The following is a 15,211-nucleotide window of genomic DNA, read 5'->3' on the forward strand; positions in this document are numbered from 1 at the left end:
GACTGACTCCTGCTGTCTTTGGACGGGAGTCTCCGGGTTTGTGGGCGATGGAGAAGCACTGACAGACGTCTCAGATGAAGTTTGAGGTTGAGCTGAGCCGCAGGGAGCCGCACCGCGAGCTCCGGTGTTATCTGAGCGCAGCGGTTGAAGTCGAGCTCGTTACGGAGCAGAGTTAATGTCCTGTGGTGCCGCAGAACCCACGCGACGGGTCGACAGCCAAAAATAAATCTGCGAGCAGCCTCAGAACCGTGAAGGTGACCCGGTCTGCCGAGCGCGGCCTCGTTGCTGTTTGCTGCGCTTCAATAATGTTGCTACGGGAGCCCCGAGGAGCCAATACTGTACACAGAGAGGTGCACTGTGGGAAAAACTTTTAAGAAAACTCTGGATTTGTGTGTCTCCTGGTCTCACACCAGAAGATGTTCTGAGCTCTCGACTTCAGCGAACTGAAAACTTCCTCTGATTCACCCAGCTGTGCCCTTCATCATCATCATCATCATCACAGGAATTACCATAGACAGAGATGGTGTGTGTGTGTGTGTGTGTGTGTGTGTGTGCGCGCGCTTAGACCTGTAAGTGCTTCCTCCCCGTCTTCCTCTGGCAGCAGAGTGGATCAGGTTTCTGTCCTAATGCAGGAGACCAGCCCTTCCTGTGTGTGTGTGTGTGTGTGTGTGTGTGTGTGTGTGTGTGTGTGTTTACACTCTGCTGACACTCAAAGAAGCAGTCAGGTTGTGTGTTTTATGACTGTCTCTTTTATTTGGTGAAACATGGCTTATTGTGTTTCACCGATGGAGCGTTGCGGCTGCAGGTCACATGACCAGGCAGGTCTTAGCAAACGTCTTCTAACCGGAGCGCTCGATTCCTCTGCTCGTGTTTGAACTCGCGCTGAAACTGCAGGTTTTTGGATCTAAAGCAGGTCGTGAGCGTGAAAAGTTTCCCACTCCTGGGTTTGTGTTGATGGGTGCCAGCTTCTGCACGTGCTCAGTAGTGGTTTAGTTTTAAAATTGTAATACCACAGGCGACCACCAGGGGAAATTAGTCTCGAGGCTAGGAGCCGCCTTCAAGGTTAATTAATGCATCCACAGTCTGAAGCTTCGAGCTGCAGGGATTTCCAGATAAGGAGTTTTTTCCTTTAATCATCCTGACGCACACCTGATCAGAAATCAGCTGACGGGACAGGAAGTCAACCCCACAGACTGTATACAAACGATGCGTGTGCTCACACGTTGGTTTCTGCACTGTGTCGGCATCTTGATGCAGTCCTGCTGTAAAGCTGGATTTTAACAGGCCGGTGTATAAGACCTGACTCACTGCTGGAGCCTCTAGTGGACGTCAGAGGAACTGCAGGTTTGAGTGAAACTTGGCGAACTGCTGACCTACAGATAGATCTGAGGTTATTTGTCGTACACCTGAATTCAGTGAAAGCGTGATGATGCTTTAAAATGAGTGAAGAGCTTCTTCTGGTTGGTGCTTTGTGGACGGAGAGCCAAATGTCTCGGATTAGTCAAATGCACAGCGATGCTTCCAGCTGAGCGTCGCTGTTGGTTTGTGACCAGCCTTGATCAGGATGGCAGATGATGAAGCTCGTGCATCGCTCGGTGTTTAACCTTCAGTCTCAGCTTTAATAAAAGCAGTTTTTTAATCACGAGGCCGACAATGATGGAATCTAACGGTCAGAGCGTTTAATTCAGCATCATGATGTCACAGCATCACTGCTGATCTCAGGCTGGTAATCCGGGTTTATGTAACTCATCTGACACAGCGGGAGGATTACACACACACACACACACACACACACAGACACACACACACACACACACACACACACACACACACACACTCTCACACACACACACACACACACACACACACGTTTCCATCACATTGATTAGTTTCCTTCTGGTTTAACCTGGACGTCTGCACAGGAAACCGTGATGATTCACTTCACGCTGTTGTTTTTGTTGCTCTCAGTGTGACTCTGCAGAAAGAGCTGCGTCGTCACTGCATCAGCAGAGAAAGTGCACAAACACACTCAGTGAATTCGAAATGACCCCTGATCTCATGCAGAGCAGTGAACGCTTACACAACACGCTGTGGTCTGCAGATGCTCCACGGACGGGTCTCCATCTCATGATCCAATCAGAGGAAACTCTGGTGTCATAACCGTGTGTGTGTGTGTGTGTGCGTGCACATGTGTGGGAGGGGGCTACGAACCAGCCGACCCTTCGATGAGCTTCGGGGAAACATTTGGAAACCAGCGCTGGATAAACACGGGGGAAGTGAAACCACCTGAAACAGGAGCTTCTCAGAGACGCAGGTTCAGATTTTATCTGCAGAAAACTTTGTTTGAGGCTCAAATAAAAAGCAGAAGTTGTGGTGTGGCTGATGTGAGCGGGTCCAGCCGGTCGGAGCATTAAAGGTAAAAGCAGCTTCACCAGTTTCTGTTTAAAAATCAGCTCTGAACTGCAAAAGCGCCGTCGGCGCCGTCACATGACCGTGAAGCCTCGCTGCAGAGTTTATTCTGATTTATTGGAGCTGTATTGAATGATTCAATATTCTTCTGCTGCTCGTAGCGCTGCAGCTCTTCCTCGTTATTGCGTCCTCTGAGACGCTCCTCGCTGCGTCACACTCGCTGCCAAGCGCCGGCTGTCCCAGTGGGGGCCGCTGCCACGGTTACGGTCCCGCAGGCAGGATGCGATTGGCCGTCTCAGGATTTGTTTACCGGCTGCTGGACTGTGTGGGTGAAGCGCGGCAGCAGCGGTGACCAGAGCTGCTGCGCGTCTGCCGGAGGGTCGAGGTGGGAGGGATGCTCTGGGGCCCCCCCCTCTCCTGGCTCTGTGGTTGTTTTTCGTACGTGCTCTCGGCTCGGGTGGAGTTTGGTGAAGCCGGTGGCGCCGCTTACCGGGCTCAGCGGCGCCCCCTGTGGTTTAAACTCGCCCTAACATCCGTTTACCTTTCCATCTCCTTCCTGTCTTCCAGATCTCGCGTGCTTCCCAAGCTGAAGGAGTCGAGCTCCCATGAGTCTTTGCTGAGCCCGGGCAGCGCGGTGGAGGCTCTGGACCTGAGCATGGAGGAGGACGTGTTCATCAAGCCTCTGCACAGCAGCATCCTGGGACAGGAGTTCTGCTTCGAGGTGAAGCACGGCGAAACGTCTGAGCTGAGCTTCAGTTAAAGCTGATGATTAACAGCAGAAAGATTTTCTAATTAATTGTTGTTTGTGTTGGAGGGCAGCGTTCGTTTTTACTGACGCTCGTGAAGTGGATCCACGCTGCTCGTTGTGACTGATGTAGCTCCACTTTCACGTCACAAAACTGATAAACGATGAGTTTGATCAGGTCCTTTCAGCGCTGTAGAATAAATAAAGACGGATATAGAAAAGAGCAGATATGTTTTGTGTCCCGGTCTTGTTACCTTTGGATGTTTTAGCAGGTACCTGTAAGTAGTCGTGTCACTTTGCACCCCTGGTTGTTTCGATGACCCTCCCTCTCTGTCTCACCTGTCAGGTGACGTACTCGGGCGGCAGCAAGTGTTTCAGCTGCACGTCGGCCTCAGAGAGAGACAAGTGGATGGAGAACCTGAGGAGGACGATTCAGCCCAACAAGGTGAGACGAGCTCTAACTAGAGTTTGTTCAGTTCAACGCCGACTTCCTGTCCTGCTGCACCCATGAAATATTTACTTCTGCTGTAACGCCTCTAGTGGCCATCAGAGGAACTGCAGTTGCAGTCCGTTAGTTTGTGCTGTCACAAAATCAGTTTAACAAACGGTGTCTTTGCGTTCGCAGGACAACTGCCGGCGCGCCGAGAACCTGCTGCGACTCTGGATCATCGAAGCCAAAGACCTGCCGCCTAAGAAGAAATATTTCTGCGAGCTGTGTCTGGACGACGTCCTGTACGCCCGGACCACCAGCAAGACCCGCCACGACAGCCTGTTCTGGGGCGAGTACTTTGACTTCTCCAGCCTGCCCGGCGTGCACAGCATCACCGTGCACATCTACCGCGACGTGGACAAGAAAAAGAAAAAGGACAAGAACAACTACGTGGGCCTGGTCAACATCCCGGTGGCGAGCGTGACGGGCCGGCAGTTCGTGGAGAAGTGGTACCCGGTGAGCACGCCCACCACCAGCAAGGGCAAAGGCGGCGGGCCGTCGATCCGCATCAAGTCGCGCTTCCAGACCATCTCCATCCTGCCCATGGAGCAGTACAAGGAGTTCGCCGAGTTCGTCACCAACAACTACACCATGCTGTGCTCGGTGCTCGAGCCCGTCATCAGCGTGAAGAACAAGGAGGAGATGGCGTGCGCGCTGGTCCACATCCTGCAGAGCACGGGCAGGGCAAAGGTCAGAATCAGCCACGCTGACGTTTGACTTCCTGTTAGCTAAACATGTCGGCCCAGAGGTTTAAACTGCAGGTAGCGCTCGCTCTGGACCCGCCTTCACACGGGTTCCTGAATATCAGCATAACAGCAGAAAGTCGGACCCAAATACGACGGCGTTTCCATAAATGCTCGCTGCCGGAGGATTCCCATCCTCGATGATTCCAGTGAATCCGTGCAGATTCAGTAAAAGCCCAAAATGATCCATAAAGCACGTTTACTCCATAACTCCATTAACATTAACCAGAGTTGGTCAGTGAAGCTCATGTCATGGATCACAGAGGAGGCGTGCAGCGTTTGTAAATGCACCAATGTTGTAAGTGAGCCGATTAACTATGATGGCGCCCTCTTCATCTCCGCCTCTTCTTCCTCAGGACTTCCTGACAGACCTGGTGATGTCAGAGGTGGATCGATGCGCCGACCACGACGTCCTGATCTTCAGGGAGAACACGCTGGCCACCAAGGCCATCGAGGAGTATCTGAAGCTGGTGGGACAGAAATACCTGCACGACGCGCTGGGTGAGCCTCGCACACACCTGTAACCTGCCGTCTGGTGGGCGGAGTCACCTTGTTTATCCTGTGAATTTTTAAACTGTTATTGGATCCAGAGGTTTACAATTAAGAAAACAAAATATCCAAATCTAGTCTCAGAGAGGTCTTAAAAATGATAATCAGCTGTATTGATAATTGGCAGTTAAATAATTAATTAGCATCTAATCAATGAATCAGAGTTATGAGCAGCGCCGAGCCGCTGACTAACCGTGCAGTTTCACACAGTTTTTGTACTCTTGGATTCGTACGATGTCATAGAGATGAGGTATCCTTTTATAGTAATCTCAGAAGCCACGCCCACCCGCCGTTTCTGAAAGTTGGTTTAAAGGAGGAGGAGCTAAAGCTGCTTGTTTCAGACAGGATAAACTGAGGAGCTGTACAGAGTCCTGGTGTCAGATAAAGGAGGATTATTATGAACTGTGAGTCATGCAAAGCTGCTCCACAGAGCAGACGCCACCTCGCCGGCAAAGCTGACGCCACGAAAAAGAAAAAAACACATGAAGAAGAAAGTCGGTGAAGATTTTGTCAGCAGACTCAGTTTTTAAATTATTTTTAATTATGTGTTTGCTCTGCTGCATCATCCTCATCCTCCTCCGGCTGATTCTGCTCTGCTGTGAAGAGACGCTGTAAATAGTCGAGGCCGTGACAGCAGAAGGCCCGCTGAGACCGCCGCCATTACAAACCAATAAAGCTTCTTCAAACTGTTACTGAGAGACGCTTCAAAGACACGAGCAGCGTCACCCTCATTAAAATATTTATAGCTTCATGTCTGGAAATAGAAATAAGTTCCTGCCTCCTCGGCAGGTTTCATCGATTAAAGGCGTTTGATTGTCACAGCGACTTTTTATTGTCGTATTTTCAGCTCATCAAATTTTCAGCTCGCCGAGTCGTGTCATGACTCATTAAAGATTAACAGGGATGGAAGCTGTAAATACAGAGTTTCTCTGCTGACAGTGAAGGCCTCACTCTTAATGAGAGAGCCAGAAAGGTGAAACCAGTCGCTCCAGTTCATATTTAAATTCATACTGGTTTGGACCTGGCTGCGTTTCACTCTGAAACAGCATGTGTGACAGGTGGCTCCTCAACACAGGTGCTCAGATAAGATAATGTGCTCAGACGTGCTGTGACTCGTGAAACGTTAAGAGTATGAAGGGAAGACGTGTCCAGTAAATTCAGCCGCCTCCTAAAAAACTGTTTCCTGTGTGGTTTGATTCGCCCGGTCGTCAGTTTGTCTTCATGCATCGTCCGTCTGTGTCTGCAGGCGAGTTCATTAAAGCTCTGTACGAGTCGGACGAGAACTGCGAGGTGGACCCGAGCCGATGCTCCACCGGAGACCTGGCCGAACATCAGAGCAACCTGAAGATGTGCTGCGAGCTGGCCTTCTGCAAGATTATCAACTCCTACTGGTACGACTGGGTCCCAGCAGCTGAGGGTGTTTGAGAGGAGTCTTCAAACTTCTCTCAAACACCCCCTAAAGAGCTTGGCTTGGTATGAAAACAATGGCAGGGCTACAGACCAAAGCTAAAAGTAATATCACGTTAGAGGGGTTTACCTCTGACAAACGTCTGGCATCAGTCTCAACAGTTTTTACCTGCGTTTTGAGAACTTTGACTGTTCTAGGCAGACCGGCACCATCACTCCCCCATCATGTTGTATTGATGGGGGGGTAGCTAATCTCTTCAGACACACTAAGAGTAAGAGTCCTGGACCTGACAGCGTCTGTGGACAGGTGCTGAGAACTTGTGCAGATCAGCTGAGTGGGATTTTCACCATATCTTCTCACTTTCTTCAGAGCTACAGACGGTGCCTCAGCTTTGGAAACATGCTGTCATTGTTCCTGCTGCTGAGGGCAGTTCTGCTAAGGCACTGAATGATGTTAGGCCTGTGGCTCTGACTTCTTTAGTGATGAAGACATTTGAGAAGATAATTAAGAAGGAGATTTTAATGCATGTTGAACACCATCTTGACCCCGTCCAGTTCGCCTGTAGAGCAGGGAGAGGTGTGGAGGACGCTGCTGTCACACTCCTGCATCTTGTATAAGCATCTTGAGGCCCCCCACACCCACGCAAGATTATTTGCTGACTTTTCATCAGCATTCAACACAATTCAACCCTCTTACTTGCTGACAGGCTTTAAAATCATTTTAAACTAGTGTGGTCGGCTGGGTGACAGACTTTCTGACTAATAGGTCACAATGTGTGAGGGTGAATCATGTGTTTCCTGATGTGCTCTCCTGCTCTGCTGCATCACCCCAGCATGCTGCCTCCTTCTGTTCATTCTGTACACGAGTGAGTGTCGCAGCAGTTTCACAAACAGACACATCCTGAAGTCTTCTAGTGGGGGCGAGTCAGGCCGTGGACAGGTTGTAGATGATGTTGTGGATTGGTGTGATGAGTCCTTCCTGTCACTTAATGTGTCAAAAACTAAAGACATGATTATAGATTTTAGGAAGTCCTCTTATAGCTCATCACCCTCCAAACCCGCTGATATTGGGATCGTTGAGAGTTATAAATATCTGTCTGTGGTACTTGATCATAAACTGTTTTGAATCTCATGCTGATGTCACTAAAAAAGTTCAACAACGACGGTTCTTTTTAAGGAAAAGGAGATCTTTTAATGTCTCATCTCATCTGTTGTCTTTGTTTTATAGAAGTTTTATAGAATCTGTGACGTCCTTTTGTATCGCTGCCTGGTTTGGTAACCTGACGGTGAAGAATAAGAATCGGTCGGGACTTCTGGTAAAAACTGCTAGCAAAATTTCAGGGCGCAGATGGACTTTGGCCACTTACAATAGAAACGTGCTTAGAAAGGCTCATTCTGCTGTTAGTTGTTCACAGTGAGTTTGAGTTGTTGCCTTCCAGAGTATCTGAGAGGAAGACCAGACGACTGCAGCTCTGCTTCATCTCTGCTGCATCTTGTCTCATTAAAGGCAAATAACCATTATTTATTTACCTCTAATTTTATTTACACGTGCGCGTGCGTGCGTGCGTGCGTGCGTGCGTGCGTGTGTGTGTGTGAGGACATTTAAAAAGACAAAAGAAGCAGAGCAGGAGTAACGGTGTTACTAACGTGACAGCATCAGGGATCAGACAAAACCAGCAGAGCTCAGTGAAGGTCGTCTACCGTTAACCTCTGCCCCCTGCTGCCACCGGGAGGCAACTACAGCTCAGAGACCCTGTTTGTTCCTCTGAGCTGACCTTTGACCTGTGAGTTTAATCAGGGTCACAGCAGGTTAACATGGTGATTGGATGAAACGGCAGCAAAGTGTTACAGGAAGTTGTGAGGTGGCGTCTGATGTTTGAGCTCTGCTACTGAAAATGAGCGAATTAAAAGCGTTTGAAGGTGAGATGTTTCCTGTTTGTCCAATGAGCAGCCAGACGACGGTGCTCCGGCTTTGATGGAGACGTTTTATGTTTTCTGGGGTAAATTAAAGTCGTCCTCCTTCAGATGCTCGATGGCCGTTCGGTCTGACCGTGAAGCTGTCGCTGGGATCGGTTTGAGTCTCAGAGACAGGAAGTTGGGATCCGTGTGTGTTGGCGTAAACGACGTTATCCTGCTCGCTGAGGCGTATTAAAAGCCTTCAGCGTGTGGCGGGAAGCAGCAGCTACCTGATCCTTCCTTCCTGCTCTGAGTGCTGTCGGCTCCTTCCCGTCTCCGCAGCGTGTTTCCTCGTGAGCTGAAGGAAGTGTTCGCCTCGTGGAAGCAGCAGTGCGTCGCCCGCGGCCACCAGCAGGACATCAGCAAGCGCCTCATCAGCGCCTCGCTCTTCCTGCGCTTCCTCTGCCCCGCCATCATGTCGCCCTCGCTCTTCAACCTCATGCAGGAGTATCCCGACGACCGAACGTCCCGCACGCTCACGCTCATCGCCAAAGTCATCCAGAACCTCGCCAACTTCACCAAGTGAGTATCTGCAGGTCAGCGCGCGCCGCCGGGGTTGTTCTGAAAAAACGAAATCTCACTTTGCGTTTCCTCCAAAGGTTTGGAAACAAGGAGGAGTACATGGCCTTCATGAACGACTTCCTGGAGCACGAATGGGCGGGGATGATGCGTTTCCTGTCGGAGATTTCCAACCCGGAGACGCTGACCAACACGCCGGGGTTCGAGGGCTACATCGACCTCGGCCGCGAGCTGTCCGTCCTGCACGCCCTCCTGTGGGAGGTCGTCTCTCAGCTCGACAAGGTACAGACACACGAACCACCAACACAGTGTGCGTGTGCGTGTGCGTGTGTGTGTGTGTGCGCGTGTGCATGTGTGTGCGTGCGCGTGTGTGCGTGTGTGTGTGTGCGCGTGTGTGTGTGTGTGTGTGTGGTGAACACTGACTCACACACAGCTCAGGTGCTGCAGACTCAGCAGGCGTCCCTGTGACGCTCAGAAACATTAAAACACTTACAGGATGTTGACCTGATGCTGAGCGAGTCGAAGTGTTCCTCTAAGTTTTTTGAGCAGTTATTAAAGCAACATGTTGCAAACTGCACGATGCTGGACCGAAAACAGCCCGACCAGGCCGGTAGCAGCCACGGGCGGCGTCCTCACAGGACACCCTGACCCCGCTGGATGACATCACTGTGTGCAGAATGTGTCTATCAGCTGATCGCTGAGTGGTGTGTTCGATGTGACATGTTTGACTTCATCTAACCACATTAACGCTGCGTGGCTGAACATCACAGCATGGCCTGAACTGCTCCTCCCCCCCCCCTCCAGCTCACCCTCCACTCCCCCCCTGCCTCACCCGTCTCAGCATGGCTCTGCTGTGTCGGTTCTGGTTCTGTTCAGTAGAAGCATGTCGTTCTAGTTGTTTTCGTTCTCATTAAGTTTCCCTCATGTTTTTTCCTCCCCCCCCCCTCTTTCTGTTCACTTCCTGTCTGTTATGTGCTTCCCCACCACCACCACCACCGCATCTTGGTGCTTCCATTCAAACCATCCACGAACAAACACACAAACGCACACACGGCGACCACAGGGTGAAAATTCCTTCCTGCAGGCCACCATAGCGAAGCTGGGCCCGCTGCCGAGGATTCTGGGAGATATCACTCGCTGCCTGGCCGCTCCAACGCCCGTCCAGCAGCAGCTGCGACGCTTCCAGGACCACAGCTCCGCCCACAACATCAGCGGCAGCCTGTCGTCGGGATTGCAACGAATCTTTGAGGACCCCAGTGACAGGTAACCAATCAGCAGACAGATCAGGTGTTTAACAGGTTTCTGGTGTCTTCACCACAAAGATTCATCAAACCCGCTTCTGTGCAACACTTCCTGTTCCTGACATGCATGAATGTTTAAATAGGTGCACAGCTGTTTCAAACAAGCTTAGCTTCATAAGACATTTCTGAAATATGTCAGAAGAGATGAGATTTGCAGAAGATGGAGGTATAAAGGGGAGTCACCAGAGACAATGCTGTTGGTGTGATTATCAGAGACCCCAGAATCGATCCCTGAGGAACGATCAGCCATAAAAGTTTCATTTTCTCTAACTGCTGTTCACGTCTCACTTCCTGCAGCCGCAGCGAGGTTCGCAGTCTGCAGACACCAGTTCGGGGTCAGCGCCCCCTGTTGCCTCAGCAGCATCCCTCCAACCACACCAGCTTCTCCGACCAGGAGGAGCGCGACACGCTGCTGCCCAACGGTCGCAGCATCTCTCTGGTTGACCTGCAGGACGCTCAGAGCCTCCACGGCCACGCGGGGCCCCCGCCACACCACGAGGCCCCGCCCCGTCTCAGCAGGGTTGGCTCGCAGGCCTCCGTCGGACATGCCGTTGCCCCGGTTACCTACTCCCACTCCAACCCTCTCACACCTCAGCCGGCACCACACCAGGCCAAAGTCCCGCCCAGAGATGGACAGCCACAGAGCGCTCCGCAGGTGAGGCGGCCGCTGCACGCCTCCGTCAGTCAGCAGCGCAGCCTGCAGCCGCTCTCGTTCCAGAACCCCGTCTACCACCTAAGTAACCCCGCCCACAGCACGACAACACGCTCCGCCCACTCGCTGCGGCAGGACTCCAGCTCCGAGAACCTGAGCACCGAGAGCTCCCACAACAGCCACAGCAACTCTGACGACTTCGGCAGCCAGGTGGGGGGCAAAGGTCGCGCGCCGTCCAACAGCAGCCTGGACGAGGTGGGCAGCAGGCGGAGCACGCAGAGCGAGGACTGCTCTACGCCACGCCGCCATGCCCTGCAAGACCTCCCACCCGGCACCGCCACAGCGGTCGCCATCCCTCGTCAGAGCACAACAGCAGGCACCGCCCACATCATAAAGGTGGAGCAGCAGAGCAAAGGGGGCGGGGCAAGGACGCCACGGTCCGCTGCACACAGCGCCTCACTGCGCAGCAGCAGCAGCGCCAACACCGAGCCAACGCCCACCCCTGCCGCTGGCATCATCAACCGCCAACCGTCCACCTGCTCTGTGGAGAACGTGGCTCCGCCCCCAAAGAGCACCACCAAGCAGATGCCACAGGTACGACAGAAATCCGCCGAGTCTCAGACTTTTAGCGTTTCAGGTGTGTTTCTGATGATGTCACTGCTTTGTGTGCAGGTGGCGTCTCCAGTGGAGGCGGTGGCGGTGGCGATGTCTCCCGTGGAGAGGACGGCGGCATGGGTCCTAAACAACGGCCAGTACGAGGAGGAGGGAGGGGAGAGGAGCAGGGAGGAGGGCAGGAACACAGAGAAGGTAACAGGCACACCTGGGCTGCAGGCGAAGCCCATAAGGAAGCGACGAAGGCTCATATCTGTGAAACTGCTTCCTGTTTCCACAGTACGAGCTGGAGATCTCTCGGCTGAAGGAGCGCCTGCGCGTGTCCGGGCGGCGCCTCGAGGAGTACGAGCGGCGGCTGCTCGCTCAGGAGCAGCAGATGCAGAAGCTGCTGCACGAGTACAAAAACCGGCTGGAGGACAGCGAGGAGCGACTGAGGAGGCAGCAGGAGGAGAAGGACACCCAGATGAAGAGCATCATCTGCAGGTACGCACACACAGGTCACATGATGGAAGGGGCGGGGCTGATGTCACAGAAAATGGGCTTCAGGTGTTCAGGAGGAGTTTAAGTAAATCAAACCAGGGTCGTGTCCAAATTCATGGGCTGCATCCTCCTGAGGACCCGGCCTTCGCGGCCTACGTGGGCCGGGTCCTCAGAAGGTCGGGTTGGCCGGAAGTAAACGGCCGTGGAATTGGACGGTCCAGCCTTCAGATCGGCGTCGCCGCTGACTCGGTGGAGTTTAATAACCTCAGCCGTCTGCTCCTTGCTGTCTAAAACATACAGTGAGATGCAAACGTTTGGGCAGCCTTGTTCATAGTCATTATTTATAAATCGTCAGTTAAATACATCATAGAGGAGACGCACACAGGGATATTTGAGAAGTGAAATGAAGTTTATTGGATTTACAGAAAGTGTGCAAGAATTGTTTTAACAAAATCAGGCAGGTGCATAAGTTTGGGCTCCACAAAAAAGAAATGAAATCAATATTTAGCAGATCCGCCTTTTGCAGAAACTCCAGCCTCTACACGCTTCCTGTGGGTCAGTGAGAGTCTGGATTGTGGTTGAAGGTATTTTGGACTGTTCCTCTTTACAGAACATCTCTCGTTCAGTCAGGTTTGATGGCTTCTGAGCATGGACACAGGTTTCAATAATACTCAGGTCTGGGCTGAGATGAACGTTCCAGGACGTTGTCCTTGTTCCTCTGCATGAAAGCTTTAGTGGATTTTGAGCAGGTCGTTGTCTCATTGGAAGATCCAGCCCGGGCGCAGCTTCAGCTCTGTCACTGATTCCTGGACATTGGTCTCCAGAATCTGCTGATACTGAGTGGAAACCATGTGTCCCTGCACTGCCCCCACAGCCCCACAGCGTGATGGAGCCACCACCACATTTTACTGGAGGCAGCAGGTGTGTTTCTGGGACTGCTGTGTTCTGTTTCTTCCGTGCATAACGCCCCGTGTTATGCCAAATAACTCAATGTTAGTTTCATCTGTCCACAGCAGCTTATTCCAGAATGAAGCTGGCTTGTCGAGATGAGATGAGATGAGATGAGATGAGATGAGATGAGATGAGATGAGATGAGATGAGATGGCCTTTATTTGTCAGTTGCAGGTCTTTTGCCCACAGCCGAGATGACAGACCTTGCCGACCGTACATACAATACAAACATCACATTGGGGAGACAGGTCAGGCCAGGTAGCGAGGAAAAAACAATGTGTAAGACAGAAGGGTAATACAGGAATGCACAGATATCAACACACCACAGCACAATAAACACAGACAGCAACATGGGGAAGAGTTCCAGTGTGGACATCTGATCTGGGACCGCTGCGATCTTCGACTGCGCCTGTCTGTTTCTCGGTCTGACACTCGAGCCTTAACTTGAGCTGAGCCTGTGGTCTTTGATTGCCTCAATATGTTTGTAACTGTGGAGACAGACGGCGTAACTCTGAGGCAGCTTTCTGTGTCCTTCCCACCATGATGACAGTTGTTCTGAGACCCCCGTGTTGCTACTCTTCAGAGGAAATTAAAAGAGGAGGGAAACTTTACGATTGACCCCCTTAAATTGGATTCACCTGTGTATGTAGGTCAGGGGTCACTGAGGTTACCAGGCCAATTTGAGTTCCAGTAATTAGTTCTGAAGGTTTTGGAATCAATGACATGACAACAGATTTGTGCACCTGCCTGATTTTGTTTAAACAATTCTTGCACACTTTCTGTAAATCCAATAAACTTCATTTCACTTCTGTGTGTCTCCTCTATGATATATTTAACCAACATTTTTTTATTGTAACAACCAACGATTTATGCAGGAAAATAATGACTATTAACAAGGCTGCCCAAACCTTTGCATCCCTCTGTAACAGGACACTGGAGTAAACTCTCGACCGTCTCACACTTCTGTTTAATCAGTTTTCTGTTTGACGTTTATTCAGCTGTGTGAAAACCACCCGGGGCATTAATAAAGTTTTACTTGATCTAATCTAATAACTTTAATCTCAGCCAAACCGATTTACTCACAAACAAATAAAACAGTGAAAAAAGCCCAACAAGAACATGTTTAGGTTGTCTCAGGTACTTATATATTACGTTTAACCTGATAATAAGCCTAACCTAATTCTCGGCGGCTCCAGTGACCCTCCAGCGCTCGGTCAGCTCTCCAGCTGGTGGGTAACAGACGTCTCTGAAAACGTCGGAGCACCTCTGCAAATATGCGATGTCTTGATAAACCGAGCAGATATTTGATGTTTACACAGCTACAGTCTCGCCTGAAAATATGTTAAAAGTTTATTTTGTGACCCAGAAAGATTAATAAGAGTAATATTAAAACTTAATAGCGGCCGCCATTGTTGGAAACTGGAATTGGCTGGGCTGCGCTATGAATTCTGGGATATGGTGGGTCACGAAGGACACACCTGACCCATCCTTCAAATTCGGGGGACGCGTGTGTCGGCCGCATTCGGAGGAATTTGGACAGCCTTCGGCGCATCGCTGTGACGTAATCGGCCTACAAATGCGGCCTCAGGAGGACGCAGCCCATGGATTTGGACACGACCCAGATGTTGATATTTAAGGTGATGATGATGATGATGATGATGATGTTCTGTACATTTGCAGACTGATGGCGGTGGAGGAGGAGCTACGGCGGGACCACGCAGAGATGCAGGCAGTGATCGAAGCCAAACAGAAGATCATCGACGCTCAGGTACAGACACACCTGTGGCACAGGTAATGGGTTTCAGAGGGAAGCAGCGATGCGTCATGTTCGAGCTGCAGCTGTGACGGAAACTTTAAATCTTTTGAAACGTCTCACAGTCTCTCCACTGATTTCAGGTCAGTAACGGATGTGAAATAAACCAATCAGGCAAGTAACTGTAGCCCCGCCCCTTCCTCCACCGCCACTACCACCAACGCCACGCTGTGTGTTTTTTGTTTTTATGAATTTATTTTTAGGGGGGGAAAAAACACTGCCAACACACCTGACACCTGTTGAACCAGCCAATCAGAGCGCAGAGTTTCAGCATTGAGTTTATCAAGAGCTCAGGATTAGTGCAGCTGTCGGCGCCCCCTGGTGGGCGCCCCCCTCTGGTTCACGTGGGGATAAAAAACTCAATTTGACAAAAGAACGTTATTGTTCACGAACAGCGTCCTTCCTTCAGTCACAGTAAATAAGAACATTTATTAATAATTAAATATTTTCACTCAGCTTCATCTTCAAAGTCGTTCTTGGGCCTCGGGGGCTCCTGTAGTTCAGCTGACGGCTGGTTCCAGCTGCTCTGTCGGCGTGTTGCGCTCTCGGCTGGTTTTGTTTAAGTTTGGCTGCAGACCCCACCT

At 51.1% G+C, this 15,211-nt stretch overlaps 1 protein-coding gene across 7 annotated transcripts in view; it reads left to right on the plus strand.

Moving 5' to 3' along the window:
- The window catches only part of rasal2 (RAS protein activator like 2), a 63,703-nt gene that overhangs the window by 46,895 nt on the left and 1,597 nt on the right, over positions 1 to 15,211 (plus strand). For 4 of the 7 annotated variants that reach the window (XM_082513548.1, XM_082513545.1, XM_082513549.1 and 1 more), the window contains 12 exons: positions 2,977 to 3,130; positions 3,501 to 3,599; positions 3,780 to 4,334; positions 4,744 to 4,888; positions 6,183 to 6,327; positions 8,582 to 8,821; positions 8,899 to 9,100; positions 9,882 to 10,081; positions 10,417 to 11,365; positions 11,444 to 11,578; positions 11,664 to 11,866; positions 14,495 to 14,582. In XM_082513548.1, coding sequence (XP_082369674.1) covers positions 2,977 to 3,130; positions 3,501 to 3,599; positions 3,780 to 4,334; positions 4,744 to 4,888; positions 6,183 to 6,327; positions 8,582 to 8,821; positions 8,899 to 9,100; positions 9,882 to 10,081; positions 10,417 to 11,365; positions 11,444 to 11,578; positions 11,664 to 11,866; positions 14,495 to 14,582 — 3,115 coding nt within the window. Of the gene's footprint in view, positions 1 to 2,976; positions 3,131 to 3,500; positions 3,600 to 3,779; positions 4,335 to 4,743; positions 4,889 to 6,182; positions 6,328 to 8,581; positions 8,822 to 8,898; positions 9,101 to 9,881; positions 10,082 to 10,416; positions 11,366 to 11,443; positions 11,579 to 11,663; positions 11,867 to 14,494; positions 14,583 to 14,710; positions 14,742 to 15,211 lie in introns of all 7 variants that reach the window. The other 3 variants (XM_082513551.1, XM_082513547.1, XM_082513546.1) reach the window with 2 other exon arrangements.

This window comes from Aulonocara stuartgranti (genome assembly GCF_965226115.1).
Source record: "Aulonocara stuartgranti genome assembly, chromosome: 18".
In the NCBI taxonomy this organism is placed as follows: Eukaryota; Metazoa; Chordata; class Actinopteri; order Cichliformes; family Cichlidae; genus Aulonocara; species Aulonocara stuartgranti.